This window comes from Ahaetulla prasina, chromosome 2 (genome assembly GCF_028640845.1).
Source record: "Ahaetulla prasina isolate Xishuangbanna chromosome 2, ASM2864084v1, whole genome shotgun sequence".
Taxonomy (NCBI): Eukaryota; Metazoa; Chordata; class Lepidosauria; order Squamata; family Colubridae; genus Ahaetulla; species Ahaetulla prasina.
The window spans coordinates 9525039-9546930 of record NC_080540.1 but is presented as its reverse complement, the minus strand read 5'-3'; the positions used below and the strand labels follow the sequence as shown (position 1 = coordinate 9546930).

The window sequence follows — 21892 nt, the reverse complement described above, 5'->3', positions numbered from 1 at the left end:
GAAAAGAAATGTATAGTATCCGATTTTCTGGGCCAATTCTTCTTAGATGTCTGACGTCACTTTCTGTGAGCTTTCAGTCAGGTTTGAAGCAAGCACATGTCCCAAAATTCTTTGTAGCTATGATTGTGCCTTAGAAGATAATCAAAGGCTGCCCATTTCCAAGGATTGTTTCCTGCACCTGCCTTAGTTTATCGCACCCAGGATTTGTGAGGCCAAATTAAGATTAGCCAGTGTGCAAGCCAGGCTATGAATATTTTTGAAGTGAGCCCTGGGACTCCTAATACAGTGGATAACCAGTGTAGTTTATTCTGCTTTACTGGGCAACTGGGCAGCATCATTTTTGAGTTACAATCAGGACAGGGTTTGGAAATCTCTGCTACCTCTTCAGTGAGGAAATTGACTGAGGGGGCATGTCCCCTCCCCATGGAATGGCCAACGAAATAGGACTATTTGGGCCTTAGTGCAACAGAGCAAGAACCAGCCAGGGGTGCAAGCCACACCCACCCAGTCACATGAGGTCTTAGCCACACCCACCCAGCTGGTCTGCCCACCCCAACATTTTCACAGACTGCAAATTGGCCGGTTTAAAAAGTTTGAAGACCCCTGTTTTATGTGGAGGTTGGTGAAGGGGATAACCTCCGTGTGTCTTTGAACAGTGTGGTTGTGCAGCTACTCCTACAAGACAGGTAGTACAAACATTCTTGATAATTCTGCCTTCCTACAGACAGAAGTCCGAAGAATTGCTATGCCAACCACTCCCAAATACCATTCCTTTTCCCATAGTCAGGACATTCATATGGTTTCTCTCCTGTGAGAGTCCTCTGGTGTATCACCAGTTCAAAATTACGACTGAACCTTTTCTCACAGTCAGGACATTCAGAGGGTCTTTTGCCTCTGTGTATCCTCCGGTGTATTACCAAGCTGGAATTTCGACTGAAATTTTTCTTACAATCTGGACATTCATATCGTTTCTCTCCTGTGTGAGTCCTCTGGTGTCTCACCAAATCAGAATTCTGACTAAAACGTATTCCACAATCTGGACACTCATATGGTTTCCCTACTGTCTGAGTCTTTTGATCCATCACCAGATGGGAATTCTGACGAAAAATTTTTTCCACAAACCAGAGATTCAAATGGATTCTCTCCTGTGTGTGTTGTCTAGTATATCACCAAATTGGAATTCTGACTGAAACATTTCCCCCAATCTGGACATAAGTGCGGTTTCCCTGTGTGAGTCCTCTGGTGTATTATCAGCTTGGCTTACTTGCTATAACTTTTGCCACATTGAGACAACTAGTAGGGCTTTTCTCTGGTGTGAGCCTTTCTATGAACAACTGGGAAGCTGTTCTGACTAAAGCTTTTGCCACATTGGGAACACTGATACAGCTTTTCTCCAGTGTGGAACCTCTCGGGCATAATCGGCCCATGAAAGGGCTGTGAACAGATGCACTCGGGATACGGCTGCTTTCCTGGAGAAAGCGGCACAGCAGCGGACAATTGGGGAGGACACGAGTACTGAAGGAGCAGCTCCCCGCCTTGTTTTTTTTTTTATTTATTTATTTATTTGCATTTATATCCCGCCCTTCTCCGAAGACTCAGGGCGGCTTACATTGTGTTAAGCAATAGTCTTCATCCATTTGTATACTATATACAAAGTCAACTTATTGCCCTCCAACAATCTGGGTCCTCATTTTACCTACCTTATAAAGGATGGAAGGCTGAGTCAACCTTGGGCCTAGTGGGACTTGAACCTGCAATATTGCAAGCAGTTGCTGTTAATAATAGGCTGCATTAGCCTGTTGCGCCACCAGAGGCCTGCTGCAATGTGGCTGCTGCAATGAATATGAGAAGCCCAGCCAATGTTTTGAGCATGGTTAACATCTCCAGCCCAATGAGCTTAAGCCACCCTGTTACCATAACCAGCCCTTGCTTTGTCCATGACTTCTCTGTTAACACTCACCACACCAGAGATGGGTTTAACAGGTACTGATCAGTTCTGGAGAATCGGTAGCAGAAATTTTGAATAGTTCGGAGAACCAATAGTAAAAATTCTGACTGGCCCCGCCCCCATCTATTCTCTGCCTCTCAAGTCCCAGCTGACAGGGAGGAAATGGGGATTTTGCAGTAACCTTCTCCTGGAGTGGGGTGGGAATGGAGATTTTGCAGTAACTTTCTGGAGTGGGGCGGGAATGGAGATTTTACAGTATCATTCGCCTGGAGTGGGGTGGGAATGGAGATTTTACAGTAACCTTCCCCTGCCACGCCCAGCAAGCCATGTCCAGAGAACCGGTAGTAAAAAAATTTGAAACCCATCACTGCACCACACCTGTCAATTTACCAACTCCAGTTACTGCACCAGTGAACATCGCACATCTAGTCACTATCACCTCACCAATGAATCTCCCAACACCATTGACATTAGCTGGCCCTTTAAATATAGTCATGAGACCAGTGGAAAGCATGTCTTTCCTTCCCCAGGCATTGCCTACCTCTCCCTCCCACCCACCCCCCGGAAAAAAAAACAGCCACCTTAGAGCAAAAACTTCATAAAAAAATAGAAAAGGAGGCTGCTGTGTATTCTTTAATGGACTGCTAAATTGTCCATGCCCACCCAGTCATATGATAAGAAGCCATGCCCACCCAGCTGGTCCAGCCTCCAACAGTCTGAGGGACCGTGAATTGGCCCCGTTTAAAAAGTTTCAGGACTCCTGCTTTATGTGGAGGTAGGTGAAGGGGATAACAATGTAAGCCGCCCTGAGTCTTCGGAGAAGGGCGGGATATAAATTCAAATAAAAATAAAAAAATAACCTCCGAGTGTCTTTGAATAGTGGGTGTGCAGCTACTCCTACAAGACAGGTAGTACAAACATTCTTGATAATTCTGCCTTCCTCCAGACAGAAGTCCGAAGATTTCCTGTGCCAACCACTCCCAGTGTGGATCCTCTTCGGCATAATCAGGTGTGTTCTATAATCTTTGCTTTTCCTACAATAGGCAGATCTGTGGTTCTTTTCCACCACTGACATTCTTGGAGTCTCAAGGACATCAAAAATACTCTCAATCCCTTCTTGGATGGAGCACTGATTCAAGTTACGGCTTCCTTCCTCACAGGGCAAGGCCTCCATTACGGTCTGCCTTATCTGGCTGTCCAAGTGATCATTTCCTTCCCGCTGACTTCCAGCTATTTCCCTCTTTTTCTGAACTAGGAAATTATGCCCCTTGATATTTTGATACGTTTCTTCCAGATACTCTATTTTTTTTGTCCAACTTAAAACTCTTTTCCTGGTTTTGTCCTCCTTGTCTGTAAGCTGCTGGGGAGGAAGAATTTTGGGGATTTCCGGAGGAACTAACAAGATTTTGATTGCTGCCTTGGTTTTCTCTGCCTTTTAATGCTGCTTGTGATTCAGTTCTCCACAGTGCTCTCTTTGGCATTCTTTTGCCTGTAAAATTCACATAAAAGGGTTAGTTTAATTACGGTTTATAAAATGGCTGCACAATATTTCTAAAAAAACAGATCCAAAGGCATACATTACAATAAAAGGCAAAGGTGCCAAAAGGCTAACTTAACCTCTTACATTAATTATTTACATTTTCAATATACATCTCAAATACCCATTCAGTTATGACGTTTATTTGTTGACTTGGGTCAATCATGAGTTCATAGAATTGCAAAGAGTAATCATCAAATATACTTGGAAGTGCTGAGGACAGATTATATATATGTACATATCCCGTGTTTCCCCGAAAATAAGATCCAGTTTTATTTTCTTTTGGGCCCATAATAAGCACCAGGTCTTAGTTTCAGGGCATCTCTTACCCGCTTACCTTAGGACCATCGCAGGGAGGCCACCCAAACCCTGACACCTGTTGCACCACCGCCTGACTTCTTCTGCAGCTGCTCACAGCCAGACACAACATAGCTTGTCGCGCAGCCCATGCAAGCTGTGTCCAAACTGTTTCTCAGCTGATTAAAACACTTTTAAATTCTGGAAGATATTTTTGTTTTGACCAAATAATGTTTTAAAAAGCTACCATCAGTTATCCTTTTCCTTTTGGCTAAACTCCTCTAAGTGCATTTCCACTAGACTGCATTTTCTTTCACTCTTGCTTCCCTTCTGAGAAGGCAGAGAAGAATGTGAGTCATATCTGTGTATGTTATGCTTGCGGCAGGACGCCGTGTGGTGCCTTGCGCCATTACCACAGTTCACAATCCAGGTCCCACTGAAAATGGTAATTAGCCATTTCCATTTTCCTTTTCCCTCCACCTACATATTTAATCCTGAGAAACGTTTGAATAAAATGAATCAGACCAAAATTCAAACAATCAATTTCTCACTTATACTTTCAATGGGAGATCACAAATGAAATTCAAGCATTCTTTAAACTCATCTACTATTCCTCATATGGATTACCTTGTGTGCAACAAGGGATGATTTATGCTTGAACTAATGTCCACAGATTGTTCATTTCAAAGATTTCTCCACAGTGTGAGATCTCTGGTGTCTTACCAGGTTGGAATTATTCCTGAAACTTTTCCCACAATCAGGACATTTAAAGGGTTTCTCTCCTGTATGAGTCCTCTAGTGTTTCACCAGGTGGGAATTCTGCATGTAACATTTCCCACAGATAGGACATTCAAAGGGTTTCTCTCCTGTGTGAGTCCTCTGGTGTATCACCATGTTGGAACTCTGACTAAAACTTTTCCCACAATCAGGACATTCAAAGGGTTTCTCTCCTGTGTGAGTCCTCTGGTGTATCACCAGGTGGGAATTCTGACTGTAACATTTCCCACAAATAGGACATTCAAAGGATTTCTCTCCTGTGTGTGTGGTCTTGTGTCTCAGGAGGTGCGAATTTCTAATGAAAGCTTTCCCACAATCTCAACATTCATAAGATTTCTCCATGGAGTGAATCCTCTGATGTATTGCCAGGTGGGAATTACGACTGGAACTTCTCCCACAGTCAGTATATTGAACGGGTTTTTCTCCTTTATGATTCCTCTGGTCTATCACCAAGTTGGAATTATAATTGAAAGTTTTCCAAGAATCAGGACATTCAAAACATTTCTCTCCTATATGAGTCTTCTGGTGTATCACCAGGCTGGAATTGTGACTTTCCCATAATCAGGACATTCAAAGGTTTTCTCTTCTGTGTGAGTTCTCTGGTGCTTCACCAGGATGGAATTCTCACTGAAACTTTTCCCACAGAAAGGCTGTCCAAATGGTTTTTGTCAGGAAATTGTTATTTGCCTAACTAGTTGGCCAGGCAATATATAAACTATGTATGTTTGCAGTAAGAAAGACATGATATTGTTTGAAAGCTGTGCTGCATCATGCAAGCGTCCTGATTGGTTGAGCTCTGTAGCCAATGTATAAAAGGACTACTAAATTGTGGCTTGTGGGCAATCTACAGGGATGCTACAGCATTGTAACCTGATGACATGCTGCAACTGTATATTTGAGCTTTATGATCATTGCTTATATGTGTATGACCTGGGATTGTTTTTCGACTATGCCTTTGCTTTTTCCCTAAAAGTAAAGGAATATGAAACCCCAGTTTGTCTGCAAGTGACTGTTATTGTATACAACCAGTCTCAGTTGTTTTTCATGCGTAGGGTACTCTGCTCAACAGTCCACAACCTTGGTTGTGAACCCAGATTACCCTTAACATTGGTTATGGGCCCAGAACACTGAGAGTGGCTGTAACTAAACAGTAATATAACTCAGACAGCTGTATTTGGTACAAATAGTCCAGGTGAAGATGGCACAAGAACAGTTGTCTAGCATATCCATGATAACCCGGTTGGATGGATCAAACTATGCATCCTGGTTTGTGAAGTGTAGCCTACTTCTACGCAAGGAAAGACTATGGGGCATGGTTACTAATCCACCGGATGTAAATGCATGGGATCCAAACGATGAGGAAGATGAAAAGAAAATAGCCAAATTCAACAGGGATAACGAACAGGCTCTATGCATAATTGGGCTGACACTGAATGACCAGCAGCTTGTCCATATTTATGGTGAAGTCTGCTGCTAGGTGTTGGAACAATTTGAAGAGGATTTATGTTCAAGATAGTGAAGGTGCACACATACACCTTACACGTAAACTGTTTCAAACTCGGCTTCTGAAAGGTGGAGATATGTTGGTTCATTTGGAGTTTATGACAAAAACCTTCCAAGAGCTACATGAGAAGGAACTCATTTTTTCTGAATTACAACAGGTGTACATTATTCTTTCCTCTTTGGATGACAGTTATGACAACTATGTTTCTTCACTGGAGGTTCTGACCAGAGCTGAACTAACATTGTCTGGCATAACCGGAAGATTGCTGGAAGAGTCCAGAAGAAGGCAGGAAAGAGAACAATTAAGAGAGAAACAACCACAGGAAGAAAAACTGTATTCATCTGTTTATATTGTTAGAAAATGTTTTTCTTGTGGGGCTAAGGGTCATATAGCCAAATACTGCAATGGGGTAAGAAAATGCCTACTCATACCCAAAGAAGGTCTAAAAATGACGCTACTTTAGCTATATCAGGGTCTGCTCCTGGAAACAATGATTTATGGGTAGTTGATAGTGGAACATCGCAATCAATTACTAGGAGAAAAGAAAGGTTTGTGAAACTGAATAATAGTAAACAATACATAACATTAGCAAATGGGTGGAAAATGAAAATGGCTGGTGAAGGTATTGCACATTGTCCATTTATTAATGAGCAGTTGTCAATGTTATATATACCAAAACTAAAATATAACCTATTATCTGTTATAGCCTCAGCACAAGCTGGATTTGTAATAACTTTTAAGGGAGATAAATGCCTAATAGAAAAGGAAGGTAAATGTGGTACCGCAAAATTAGAAAAGGATTTATTCATACTGAAGGAGAATCCAGCTGTAGTGGCTAATGCTAATTCAATTTATGATAATAAGAAGCCACATGATGAATGTATTCATCTACTTCATCGACATTTAGGCCATACAAATTTCAAAGCATTGAAAAAAACAGTAGCATTATCTACTGATTCTCCTCCTACCTCTCCGACCGTTCGCAGACGGTGTTGACAGGGGGGCAGAGATCGACCGCTAGGCAACTCACATGTGGGGTGCCGCAGGGGTCGATTCTCTCACCCCTCCTGTTCAACATTTATATGAAGCCGCTGGAAGAGATCATTAGTGGTTTTGGGGTGAGTTGTCAGCTGTACGCTGACGATATTCAGTTGTACATTTCCACCCTGAACCACCCCAACGAAGCCGTCAATGTGATGACTCGGTGTCTTGAGGCCGTTCGGGTCTGGATGGGGATGAACAGGCTCCGACTCAACCCATCCAAGACGGAGTGGCTGTGGATGCCGCCGTCCCGGCACAGTCAGTTTACCCCATTGCTGACTGTGGGAGGTGAATCGTTGGCTCCCAGGGAATCGGTGCACAATTTAGGCATTCTCCTGGACGCACAGCTGTCTTTAGAAGACCATTTGACGACCGTCACCAGGGGAGCTTTTTATCAGGTTCGCCTGATTCGCCAATTGCGCCCTTTCCTGGACCGGGACTCGTTATGTACAGTCACTCTTGCCCTCGTCACTTCCCGTCTGGATTACTGCAATGCTCTCTACATGGGGCTCCCCTTGAAGAGCATCCGGAGGCTCCAACTGGTACAGAATGTGGCCGCGCGGGGGATTGAGGGAGCTCCTCGTAGCTCCCATGTAACACCTCTCCTGCGTGGGCTGCATTGGTTGCCGGTGGTCTTCCGGGTGCGCTTCAAGGTGTTGGTTATCACCTTTAAAGCGCTCCATGGCATCGGACCGGGATATTTACGGGACCGCCTGCTGCCGCCAGCTACCTCCCATCGTCCGGTGCATCCAGTGCGCTCTCATAGGGAGGGCCTCCTTAGGGTGCTGTCGGCCAACCAATATCGGCTGGTGACCCCCAGGGGAAGTGTTCTCTGTGGGGGCCCCGGCTCTGTGGAACGAGCTGCCGGTGGCACTCCGTCTTCTCCCTGATCTTCGGACCTTTAAATGCGAGCTCAAGACTTTCTTTTTTCACCAAGCGGGGCTGGCCTGATTGATTGATTTTAATATTTGGGGGTTTTAGCGGGTTTCTTAAGAGGGGTTTTTATCTTTTGTAATTTTTATCTAATATTTTTAAGTATACAGCGGTTTAATTAGATTTTTAATTTTGTTACGGTATTTTAAATTGTTTTTGGATTATTGTTATTTTATTTGCTGTACACTGCCCTGAGTCTTCGGAGATGTGAATAAATAAATAAATAAATAAATGAAAAATAAGGTTGAAACCATGTACTAAGTACCTCAATTGTAATGCTTGTAATCAAGAAAAAAGCAAAGTAACCCCAGCAAACCGAATGAATGGATTCAAAACTAAACAACCACTAGAAGTAGTATTTGCAGACCTAATTGGACCTAAAAAACCCAGTTTAGGGGGAGCCTGCTATATACTGAGCTTAGTCGATCATTTCTCTAGGTATGGTTTCTGTTACTTGATGAAAACAAAATCTGAAACATTTCAGCGTATGGAAAACTGGCTGAAATTTGTCGAGAGGAAACAGAAACATAAGGTAGTTTGCTTAGTAACAGACAATGTACTGAGTTTACTAATCTTAGATTAGAGAACATGTTGCAGGAGGCAGGTATTGAACATAAATGTTCTGCCCCTTATAGACCACAACATAACGCTTATGTAGAATGCAGAAGTCAAACACCGCAAGCCATGGCTAGATCTATGTAAGCAGATTCAAGTCTACCAGAATCACTTTGGGGTGAAGCCATAATGTGTGCTAACCATGTGTTAAACAATGTAGTGAATTCATCTACTGGTGAATTACCATTTACACTTTGGCATGGTAGAAAGCCAAATCTAAGCTACCTACATACATTTGGTGCTCCTGCTTGGATTCATATACCATCGCAATTAAGGCGAAAGGCTCAACTAAGAGCAAGGAAAATGTTTTTGTTGGGTATGAATCTAATCACAGGTCATTTAGATTTTGGGCGCCAGGTACCACTAGTATTTATCGTAGTGCTAGTGCAAAATTCATGGAGCATGAAGGTTGGGATAAGTTTGAGCAAGCTAATTACAGAAAGGAGGATAATGTTATTATTGATTATCAAATAGTCAATAATACCCCTGATGATGAAATAGATGAAGTAGAATCCATTATAAAAGAAGAAGAAAGTTTAGGAGAGGAATTAGATGAAAGATCAGTTATGAGTCCTGTATTACCTAGAAGATCTACAAGGGTAAGGTGTCCACCCGATAGGTATCAAGCTAATGTTGTTTGTCAAATAAACATAGAACCGTCTAACTATAATATTAGGATGTATCCTGAAAAGGATCAATTAGTTTGGAAGGAAGCTATGTATAGAGAACTGAATTCATTAACCGAGTTAGGTGTGTATGACAATGTTAAGTTACCACCAGGAGAACGGTTAATTGGTTGCAGATGGACTTATAAATTGAAGACTGATGGAATTGTAACCCATAAAGCGCGATTTGTTGCTCAAGGTTTTGCTCAGTCTGATAAAGATTATGATGAAGTTTTTGCTCCCAATTTGAGAGCAACCACATTGAGAGCAATGTTTGTGTGGGCAGCGAAAAATGAATATCAGATCACTCATATAGATGTTGAGACAGCATATTTACATGCACCTTTGCATCATGATATCTATATGAAAAAACCATTAGGTATTAGAACGGATGGGCGAACTGATTGCTGGAAATTAAAAGAGAGTCTTTATGGTCTGAAGCAATCAGGGTTTGAATGGAATAAATGTATAGTGAAAGAATTAAATGCTATAGGTTTTAGAGCAAGTATAGTGGACAAATGTCTCTTTAAACGAAAGAAAGATGGTTTGGTTTCATTTTTACTCTTATTTACAGACGATATTGCCATTATAACTAAAACTGAAAAGGAAGCAAAAGAACTTGTTGTTTTGTTGCAGAAGAAATTCAAAATATCAAATCTTGGCAATATTAAACACTATTTAGGTCTCAATATTGAGAAAACAACCAGAGGATACAAACTGTCACAATCTAGTAAAATTAGTCAATTACTGAAACGTTACAATATGGAACTGTGTAAACCAGCAAAAACATCTATGAGTCAGGATTTTAAACACGGTGATATACAAAGTCCTGTATTCAGCAGGGAGATATATCAATCCTTGATAGGTAGTTTATCTTACATTAGTAATTGGTCTAGACCTGATATTTCTTATTGTGTTAACCAATTAGCTAGGTATAATGCAGAACCAACTGAGAGGCATTGGCAAGCTGCAAAATCGATACTGAGATATTTGAAGCCAACAATGCATTACGCCTTATATCTAGAACCTAACTGTGATCTTCTACTGACTGCATATGCTGATGCTAGTTTTGCTACTGATTTAGTTACGAGAAAATCTACATCAGGTATCGCAATAATGTTAGGAAATATATTAATTGGGTGGAAATCTATCAGGCAAAAGCACATAAGTTTGCCGACACTGGAAGCTGAATTTTCCTGTTTGTCTTGATTGTGCACAGAATTAATCTACTATAGACAATTGATATTAGATATAGGTTTAAGTGTAAATAATCCAATTGTTGTTTTTGAAGATAATCAAGCGGCTATTAAAATGGCAACTAGTTTAGCTGTTAAAACCAGATCTAAATATACTGACATTAGATACCTAAATCTAAGGCAATGTATATAGGATAATATGATACAACGGAAGTTGTATCATACAATGGAAGTATTGTATGTCAGAAAATAATATTGCCGATAATTTTACAAAACCGCAGGGTGCAATCAGACATAAAATATGTTGTGAGAGTTATGGGCTGAGATTGTAAGTCATTATATATTGACCTGTCCAAAGGGGAGTATGTCAGGAAATTGTTATTTGCCTAACTAGTTGGCCAGGCAATATATAAACTAACTATGTATGTTTGTAGAAAGGCATGATATTGCTTTAAGACTGTGCTGCTTCCTGATTGGTTCAGCTCTGTAGCCAATGTATAAAAGGACTACTAAATTATGGGGAATCTACAGGAACCCTACAGCATTGTAACCTGATGACATGCTGCAACTGTATATTTGAGCTTTATGATCGTTTCTTGATCATGGCTAGTTACTGATTCCTCAAGATGCTGACTGTTGTGTGTTGAACTGTGTTTTGCCGAACTGAAAGAAGACTTCGTTTGCAAGTCTACGTTGGTAAGAAGACTGACTGGCTTTATATGTGTATGACCTGGGATTGTTTTTCGACTATGCCTTTGCCTTTCCCTAAAAGTAAAGGAATATCAAACCTATCAGTTTGTCTGTGTAGTAACAGTTACTGTCCACCACCAATCTCAATTCTTTTCAAGTGTAGGATACTCTGCTCAACAGTCCACAACCTTGGTTGTGAACCCAGATTATTCTTAACAACTTTTAACTTCTGGAGGATTTTTTTGGGGGGAGGAAATAATGTTTTAAAAAGCTACTATCAGTTATCCTTTTCCTTTTGGCTAAACTCCTCTAAGTGCACTCCAACCATTTCCACTAGACTGCATTTTCTTTCACTCTTGCTTCCCTTCCGAGAAGGCAGAGAAGAATGTGAGTCATATCTGTGTATGTTATGCCTGCGGCAGGACACCGTGTGGTGCGTTGCGCTATTACCACAGTTCACAACAGGGATGAATCCAGGGCCCACTGAAAATGGTAATTAGCCATTTCCATTTTCCTTTTCTCTCCACCTATACATTTAGTCCTGAGAAACATTTGAGTAAAATGAATCAGGCCAAAATTCAATCAATTTCTCACCTATACTTTCAATGGGAGATCACAAATGAAATTCAAGCATTCTGTAAACTTATCTACTATTCCTCATATGGATTATCTTGTGTGCAATAAGGGATGATTTATGCTTGAAGTAATGTCCACAGACTGGATATTTCAAACATTTCTCCACAGTGTAAAATCTCTACTGTATCATTAGGTACGAATTCTGACTGAAACTTTTCCTACAGATAGGACATTCAAGGGTTTCTCTTGTTTGTGAGTCCTCTGATGTCTCACCAAGTGGGAATTCTCACTGTAACATTTCCCACAGTCCAGACATTCAAAGGGTTTCTCTCCTGTGTGAGTCCTCTGGTGTTTCACCAGGCTGGAATTATGACTAAAACCTTTCCCACAGATAGGACATTCAAAGGGCTTCTCTCCTGTGTGAGTCCTCTGGTGTGTCACCAGCTGGGAATTCTGACAGTAACGTTTTCCACAGCCAGGACATTCAAAGGGTTTCTCTCCTGTGTGAGTCCTCTGGTGTCTCACCAGGTGGGAATTATCTCTAAAACTTTTCCCACAATCAGGACATTCAAAGGGCTTCTCTCCTGTGTGAGTCCTCTGGTGTCTCACCAGGCTGGAATTAACACTAAAGCTTTTCCCACAGATAGGACATTCAAAGGGTTTCTCTCCAGTGTGAGTCCTCTGGTGTCTCACCAGGCTGGAATTATCATTAAAACCTTTCCCACAGAGGGGACATTCAAAGGGTTTCTCTCCTGTGTGAATCCTCTGGTGTGTCACCAGGCTGGAATTATCACTAAAACCTTTCCCACAGAGGGGACATTCAAAGGGTTTCTCTCCTGTGTGAGTCCTCTGGTGTTTCACTAGGTAAGAATTCTGACAGTAACGTTTACCACAGTCGGGACATTCAAAGGGTTTCTCTCCTGTGTGAGTCCTCTGATGTCTCACCAGGTGAGAATTATCTCTAAAACCTTTCCCACAATCAGGACATTTAAAGGCTTTCTCTGCTCTGTGAGTCCTCTGATGTCTCACCAGGCTGGAATTATCTCTAAAACCTTTCCCACAATCAGGAATTTCAAAGGGTTTCTCTCCTGTGTGAGTCCTCTGATGTATGACCAGGTAAGAATTATCTCTAAAACCTTTCCCACAATCAGGACATTCGAAGGGTTTCTCTCCTGTGTGAGTCCTCTGATGTCTCACCAGGTGGGAATTCTGACTGTAACATTTCCCACAGATAGGGCATTCAAAGGGTTTCTCTCCTATGTGACTCCTCTGATGTCTCACCAGGCTGGAATTATCTCTAAAACCTTTCCCACAATCAGGACATTCAAAGGGTTTCTCTCCTGTGTGAATCCTCTGGTGTATCACCAGGTGGGAATTCTGACTGTAACATTTCCCACAGATAGGACATTCAAAGGGTTTCTCTCCTGTGTGTGTGGTCTTGTGTCTCAGGAGGTGCGAATTTCTAATGAAAGCTTTCCCACAATCTCGACATTCATAAGATTTCTCCATGGAGTGAATCCTCTGATGTATTGCCAGGTGGGAATTACGAACTGGAACTTCTCGCAGTCAGTATATTGAACGGGTTTTTCTCATTTATGATTCCTCTGGTCTATCACCAAGTTGGAATTATAACTGAAATTTTTCCAACAATCAGGACATTCAAAACATTTCTCTCCTATGTGAGTCTTCTGGTGTATCACCAACCTGGAATTGTGACTTTCCCATAATCAGGACATTCAAAGGTTTTCTCTTCTGTGTGAGTTCTCTGGTGCTTCACCAGGATGGAATTCTCACTGAAACTTTTCCCACAGAAAGGATGTTCAAATGGTTTTATTCCTGTGTGCGCGTTCTTTAGTGTCTCCTGACCTGGGAATTTCTAATGAAACTTTCACACAATCTGCACAGTCATATGTTTTCTTCCTCCTGTGATTTATCTGATGTAGCACCATGTTGCCATGCTCACTAAAGCATTTACTGGCTTCCCTCTTGTGTCTGGATGCTTCCATGAACCACAAGGGAGCTGTTGTGACCAAAGCTTTTGCCACAATCAGGTAATTTGTATGGTTGTTCTCCTCTCTGGCTCCTCCTGTGCATAATCAGCTGTGATTTGCAATCTGTGCTTTTCCCACAATAGACAAATCTATGGAGCTTTTCCACAGATGATATTCTTGAAGAGATAAAATATGGACAATGCTTTGTTTAGTGGTGCTTTCATTCAAGCCGTTTTCTTCCTCACAGGGAGAGGCCTGAATTACTGTCTGCTCTACGTGGCTTTACTATTGACCTTTTCTTCCCCACTGACCTCCAGATATTTCCCTCTTTTGCTGAATGATAAATAATCTCCCTTCACTTTTCATGTAATGCATCTTTGAGTTCTGCATGATCTGTTTATTCTTTCTTGATTTTCTCTCTTTTGTCTAACAGCTGTTGGAAGAGGAGAATTGTGTAGTTTTCTGAAGGAAATGGAAAATATTTGATTTCTGGCTTGATTTTCTTCCCTTTTCAACAGTGCTTGTTATTTACAGTTGTCCCGAGTGTTCTTATTGCCATCCTCTTTGTCTGTAAGATTCAAAGAAAAGTAGAACATTAATTGTTTATAAAATGGTTAGAGATGATGTGAAAAAAGAAAAAAGTATATATTACAATGAAAAAACAAACATGCCCCAATATTAGAATAATCACTTACAATATTAATGATTCATATCACACATGGAGTACTACTGAGATCCATGTTCAAATATCCATTCAATCAAATTGAGTTATTTAGTTGGGTCAATCATAAATTCTTAGCAATGCAAAGTGTTATCATGAAATATATCTTGAAGTGCTGGGAATAGGTTATATAATTGCAGATATATGGATAGAGAGAAATACAGATACACCCAACTACACATGTATACATGGAGAAAATCTACGTCTTTCAAGCCTGACAAAATGTCCAAAAATTTTTACAGTCAAACCTTCTGAGCTAAATTTAGAGATGTGGGGGCTTTAACTGATGAAATGATGATGAAAGCCTCTCTAAGCTTTGAAGCACCACTTTTGCTCATGGAAGTCCTCAGCTGCAAATAAGAACAGAAAATCCTGTCTTCAACCCCTCTAGTGACATCCCCACTCAAGTTGTCCTCACTTAACCTACCACAACTGAAACAGATATCTGCGTCACCAAGCAGCTCAAACAAAACTTACATCTACGGTGGGTTGCTAAAGGCAATTTCATATGACCGTAACTTGCAATTTCCTGCCAGTATATCCATTGATTTTGCTTGTCAGAAGTTAGCTGGGAAGGTCACAAATGGGGATTATCAGTGTGGGATGACGCGGCCATCATAAATGTGCAACTATTGGCAGAACCCGAATTGGTGCAACTCCTTTTCCTAAACCTTTAAAACCACAGTGATGATCATTGAACATGTGCTAGAATTACCACAAATTTTATGGACCAGGTGCACGTCTCCTTCTACTGTGCCATAGGAATTTTGAAGGCTCGGGGATGAAGTGGTAAGTGAGAAGTGGTAAGGGATGAAGTGGTAAGTGTGCAACCAAGGAGCTATTTTTTAGGAAGTGCTGGATTAAGCACAATTGAAGCATGGACGGGACAAGAAATACCATTCTTACTGCCAAGAAATGGAAGTAAAAAAACTTGTAAATTTTATTCATCTGTCATTTTCAATACATGTTTACATTACAAACTATATCAAAAGGGCAACATCAGGATGTAATGGGACACTTTAACTACTCTGATATCAACTGGGACACAAATTCTACAGCAAGTAGGAGATCAAACAGATTTCTAACCAACTTAGTTGACAACTATGTCATCCAAAAGGGAAATAGAGGAAAAACTATATTCAACCTAATTCTTACTAATAGAAAAGCAATATAAGGAGTTGAGGTTGTCGGAACCTTGGGCAAGTGACCACGTCTTACTGGAATTCAATATAATGAAAACACAAGCAATAGACTATAATCCAACAAGTGTCTTCAATTTTAGAAGAGCTGATTTTAACAAATTCAGAGTCAAAGCAATATTTCATTGATAAAAATCCTAAAAGAGAAAACAATGCAAGGAGCGTGGGAAACACTGGAAAATAAGCCCAGTCCAACACAATATCACTAAAAAGGAAAAACAAGAAATCCATGGTTGCATGAAGATCTCTCTGATAAACTGAAAGACAAAAAGGATAAGTACAAAAAATGAAAAGGACACACAACTAAGGCAGAATTATCAGCAGATAGCCCGAATCTGCAAAGATGAAGTCAGGAAACCAAAGGCTGAGTATGAACAAAGACTTGGACCAAAAGTTAAAGATAACAAAAACAAATTTCTTTCAACATATATATAACAAGAAAAATGTCAAGGAAACGGTCCACTAAAGAGAGAAAATGGCAAGGAAGTAAGAAACAATACCTGGGAAGATCCTGGAAAAGATAATCAAGCAACAGATCTGAGAACACTTAGAAGCAAGCTAAGTTTTAACTACCTGTAGAAGCCAAGAAAGGGTTTATTAAAATCAGACCATGCCAAAGAAATCTTATTCTTCAACAAAATAACTAAATTAGTGGACCAGTAAAATGCATTATGCACAGTATACTTAGATTTCAGTAAAAAGCATCTGACAAAGTAGATGGTAAGTTTTTATTTTAAAAAAATGTGACACAGAGACATCCATCCAGACAGATTGATTCATAACTCACTGTCAAATTGAACTCAACGTGCAGTCCTCAATGGAACGACACCCACATGGAGGGAACTCTGAGGCTTTGGAAAATAAGTTCACCTCCTCCTCTTTGTGGCAACCTTTCAAATACTGGAATACCACTATCATGTCATCTCTAATCCTTCTTTTCTCTAGACTAAGCAAATCCAAATCCTGCAACCATTCTTGATGTCTTAGTCTCCGGGCCTTTAATCATCTTAGATGCTCTTCTTTGCACTTTTTCCCAAAGTCTCAACATCTTTTTTGTAATGTGGTGATGAAAACTACATGGAGTATTCCAGGCGTGGTCTTACTAAGGCTTTATATAAAGCAGTACTAAACATTCACGTGATTCCTCTGTTTACATAACCAAAAATTATATTGGCTTTTTTGGCTGCTGCCGCATAAAGGTAAAGGTAAAGGCTCCCCTCGCACATACATGCTAATCACTGCCGACTCTAGGGGGCGGTGCTCATCTCCGTTTCAAAGCCGAAGAGCCAGCGCTGTCCGAAGACGTCTCCGTGGTCATGTGGCTGGCATGACTCAATGCCAAAGGCGCGGACTGTTACCTTTCCACCAAAGGTGGTTCTTATTTTTTCTTCTTGCATTTTTATCTGCTTTTGAAACTGCTAGGCTGGCAGAAGCTGGGACAAGTAACAGCTCACCCCATTACACGGCAGCACTAGGAATTCGAACCGCTGAGCGGCCAACCTTTCGATCAACAAGCTCAACATCCTAGCCCCTGAGCCACCGCTGCCGCATACTGCTGGTTTATATTTATCATGATCATCCATTAGAAGTCCAAGGTCCTTTGGTTTTTCCTGCCTAAGTATAAAATAAAATCTTGCTTTTCTCCACATTAAATTTCATGTTGTTGGATAGGGTCCATTGTTCAACTCTGTCAAGATCTTTTTGGATCCTAAGCTTGTCTTCTTGGGTGTTGGCCATTCCTGCCAGCTTAGTGTCATCTGCAAATCTGATGAGTTCAGTGATTGGGCAACCGATAGTGGTGGGAGCGGAGGTTCCCCCCACCCACCCAGATGCTTCTGCGCATGCACAGAAGCTTGGCGCACAAGCACGCCCACGCCCACAAGCAAATCAGTAGTGATGGGTTTTGAAACCCGCCCCTGATGAGTTCCCCTTCTATTCCCTCATCTAAGTCATGTATGAAGATACTGAAAAATACTGGGCCTAAGACAGAACTGTCTGGCATATCACTGCTCACCTTCCTCCATGTAGATGTAGTACCATGAAGGACAACTTGTTGAGTACGGCTTGTCAGCCAGTTATAAATCCATTTGTTGGTGATGCTGTGTATCCGTCATTTTTCTAGCGTATCAAAAAGTAGGCTAGAGGAGATCAACCCTGACTGCTCTTTAGAAGGCCTGATTCTGAAGATGAAATTGAAATACTTTGGCCACCTAATGAGAAAGAAGGACTCACTGGAGAAGAGCCTAATGCTGGGAAAGATTGAGAGCAAAAGAAGAAGGGGACGACAGAGAATGAGGTGGCTGGCTGGAGTCACTGAAGCAGCAGGCATGAGCTTAAGTGGACTCCAGAGGATGGTAGAGGACAGGAAGGCCTGGAGGAATGTTGTCCATGGGGTCATGATAGGTCGGATTCAATTTCGCAACTAATAACAACAACAAGTCTACTTCATGCCTTGCTGAAGTCCAAATATACAATGTCCAGAGCATTTCTCTGGTCTATTAATTTAGTCATTTTGTCAAAGAATGAAATAGGATTGGCATGATATGTTTTTTAAATTATTTTTTCCATTATCTTCCCAGGTATCAGTGTTAGGCTGATTGGTCCCTAGATTCCTGGGTCTGTTTTTTCCCCTTTTTTGAAGATGGGAACTACATCGGCTCTTTTCCAATCCTCAGTGTTCCAGGATTTTTGAATGATATGGTACAAGGGTTCTGAGATAACATCTGCCAGCTCCCTCCCAATCCTGCTGTTCTGAGAATTAGGTCCTGGTGATTTATATTCACCAAACTCATCAAATTTGAGATGACACCAACCTGGCAGGAATACCCAACACCCCAGTAGATAGGGTCAAGATAGAAGGGAATCTCAATAGCCATTCCCAAAGAATCAAACTTAAACTTTAAAGAGACTTTTCAAATCTTCCCACCAGCAGAAAATTGCAGCCACCAGTTTCACAGCCTGCAGCCCCAGTGGGCTTCCATTTGGGGAGGGAAGGAACCTGCAGCAGCAGCAGCTGACCTGCTTCAGCCCAGTTGCTGCTCTGCTTCCAGGCCGTGGAGGGAACCGAACAGCCCGACTTGCTCCCGGACTCTCCTCCCACCTGCTGCCCTCAACTCACCTGCCAGCTGCTGCTTCGACCCTGGGAAGACTACAGGAGCCCCTCTGCACAGCAACTTCCTCCCATGAAGTCATCCGGAAGAGGAAGTTACTCTGTTTCCTCGCTCCTCTCATCCTTTCTAGCAATGTAGTACTTGATGGTTTTAACTCTTTAAAATCAATCACAGAGCCCTCCTACTATATTGCCTGCTTTCTAGGCACAGATATTGTCCTCTTGTCTTCCATTTCCGGATAGGAAACGCTTATCTCTACTTAAGGGGTCTGCAAGTTGTTTATACTGATTAAAGCCGTCAAGTCGTTTTTGACTTCTGGTAACCGACCTTTGTAACTGAGCCAAGTGAAATAGTGAAATGTGATGCTGAAAGCCTCTCTAAGCTTTGAAGCACCACTTTTGCTCATGGAAGTCCTCAGCTGCAAATAAGAACAGAAAATCCTGTCTTCAACCTCTGGTGACATCCCACTCAAGTTGTCCTCACTTAACCTACCACAATTGAAACAGATATCTGCGTCACCAAGCAGCTCAAACAGAACTTACATCTGTGGGTTGCTAAAGGCAATTTCATATGACCGTAACTTGCAATTTCCTGCCAGTATATCCATTGATTTTGCTTGTCAGAAGCTAGCTGGGAAGGTCACAAATGGGGATTATCAGTGTGGGATGACGCCATCATAAATGTGCAACTATTGGCAGAACCCGAATTGGTGCAACTCCTTTTCCTAAACCTTTAAAACCACAGTGATGATCATTGAACATGTGCTAGAATTACCACAAATTTTATGGACCAGGTGCACGTCTCCTTCTACTGTGCCATAGGAATTTTGAAGGCTCGGGGATGAAGTGGTAAGTGAGAAGTGGTAAGGGATGAAGTGGTAAGTGTGCAACCAAGAGCTATTTTTAGGAAGTGCTGGATTAAGCACAATTGAACCATGGACGGGACAAGAAATACCATTCTTACTGCCAAGAAATGGAAGTAAAAACTTGTAAATTTTATTCATCTGTCATTTTCAATACATGTGTGGATTACAAACTATATCAAAAGGGCAACATCAGGATGTAATGGGACACTTTAACTACTCTGATATCAACTGGGACACAAATTCTACAGCAAGTAGGAGATCAAACAGATTTCTAACCAACTTAGTTGACAACTATGTCATCCAAAAGGGAAATAGAGGAAAAACTATATTCAACCTAATTCTTACTAATAGAAAAGCAATATAAGGAGTTGAGGTTGTCGGGACCTTGGGGAAGTGACCACGTCTTACTGGAATTCAATATAATGAAAACACAAGCAATAGACTATAATCCAACAAGTGTCTTCAATTTTAGAAGAGCTGATTTTAACAAATTCAGAGTCAAAGCAATATTTCATTGATAAAAATCCTAAAAGAGAAAACAATGCAAGGAGCGTGGGAAACACTGGAAAATAAGCCCAGTCCAACACAATATCACTAAAAAGGAAAAACAAGAAATCCATGGTTGCATGAAGATCTCTCTGATAAACTGAAAGACAAAAAGGATAAGTACAAAAAATGAAAAGGACACACAACTAAGGCAGAATTATCAGCAGATAGCCCGAATCTGCAAAGATGAAGTCAGGAAACCAAAGGCTGAGTATGAACAAAGACTTGGACCAAAAGTTAAAGATAACAAAAACAAATTTCTTTCAACATATATATAACAAGAAAAATGTCAGGAAACGGTCCACTAAAGAGAAAATGGCAAGTAAGAAACAATACCTGGGAAGATCCTGGAAAAGATAATCAAGCAACAGATCTGAGAACACTTAGAAGCAAGCTAAGTTTTAACTACCTGTAGAAGCCAAGAAAGGGCTTATTAAAATCAGATCATGCCAAAGAAATCTTATTCTTCAACAAAATAACTAAATTAGTGGACCAGTAAAATGCATTACGCACAGTATACTTAGATTTCAATAAAAAGCATCTGACAAAGTAGATGGTAAGTTTTTGTTTAAAAAAAATGTGGCACAGAGACATCCATCCACACAGATGGATTCATAACTCACTGACAAATTGTACTCAACGTGCAGTCCTCAATGGAACGACACCCACATGGAGGGGATTCTGAGGCTTTGGAAAATAAGTTCACCTCCTCCTCTTTGTGGCAACCTTTCAAATACTGGAATACCACTATCATGTCATCTCTAATTCTTCTTTTCACTAGACTAATCAAATCCAAATCCTGCAACCATTCTTGATGTCTTAGTTTCCGGGCCTTTAATCATCTTAGATGCTCTTCTTTGCACTTTTTCCCAAAGTCTCAACATCTTTTTTGTAATGTGGTGATGAAAACTACATGGAGTATTCCAGGCGTGGTCTTACTAAGGCTTTATATAAAGCAGTACTAAACATTCACGTGATTCCTCTGTTTACATAACCAAAAATTATATTGGCTTTTTTGGCTGCTGCCGCATAAAGGTAAAGGTAAAGGCTCCCCTCGCACATACATGCTAATCACTGCCGACTCTAGGGGGCGGTGCTCATCTCCGTTTCAAAGCCGAAGAGCCAGCGCTGTCCGAAGACGTCTCCGTGGTCATGTGGCTGGCATGACTCAATGCCAAAGGCGCACGGAACGCTGTTACCTTTCCACCAAAGGTGGTTCTTATTTTTTCTTCTTGCATTTTTATCTGCTTTTGAAACTGCTAGGCTGGCAGAAGCTGGGACAAGTAACAGCTCACCCCATTACACGGCAGCACTAGGAATTCGAACCGCTGAGCGGCCAACCTTTCGATCAACAAGCTCAACATCCTAGCCCCTGAGCCACCGCTGCCGCTGGTTATATTTATCATGATCATCCATTAGAAGTCCAAGGTCCTTTGGTTTTTCCTGCCTAAGTATAAAATAAAATCTTGCTTTTCTCCACATTAAATTTCATGTTGTTGGATAGGGTCCATTGTTCAACTCTGTCAAGATCTTTTTGGATCCTAAGCTTGTCTTCTTGGGTGTTGGCCATTCCTGCCAGCTTAGTGTCATCTGCAAATCTGATGAGTTCAGTGATTGACAACCATAGTGGTCATTAGAGATCTTCTGGATGCACAGAAGCTTGGCGCAAAGATCTACAGCA

At 41.3% G+C, this 21892-nt stretch overlaps 1 protein-coding gene across 2 annotated transcripts; it reads right to left on the bottom strand.

The window, feature by feature from the left end:
• Positions 1 to 2576: 2576 nt before the first annotated feature.
• LOC131193498 (zinc finger protein OZF-like) lies at positions 2577 to 18871 on the bottom strand. Of its 2 annotated transcripts, XR_009153922.1 has the most exons (3): positions 18809 to 18871; positions 13484 to 14338; positions 2577 to 3437 (listed from the first exon to the last, which is right to left on the bottom strand). XR_009153922.1 is itself a non-coding variant. In XM_058173733.1 (2 exons), the coding sequence occupies exon 2, from the start codon at positions 13286 to 13288 to the stop codon at positions 11969 to 11971; it is 1320 nt and encodes a 439-aa protein (XP_058029716.1). In that variant the 5' UTR covers positions 13289 to 14338; positions 18809 to 18871; the 3' UTR covers positions 9531 to 11968. The 2 variants fall into 2 exon arrangements, 1 of the variants encoding a protein (XP_058029716.1); XM_058173733.1 differs by lacking the exon at positions 2577 to 3437 and having other exon boundaries at positions 9531 to 14338.
• Positions 18872 to 21892: the final 3021 nt, after the last annotated feature.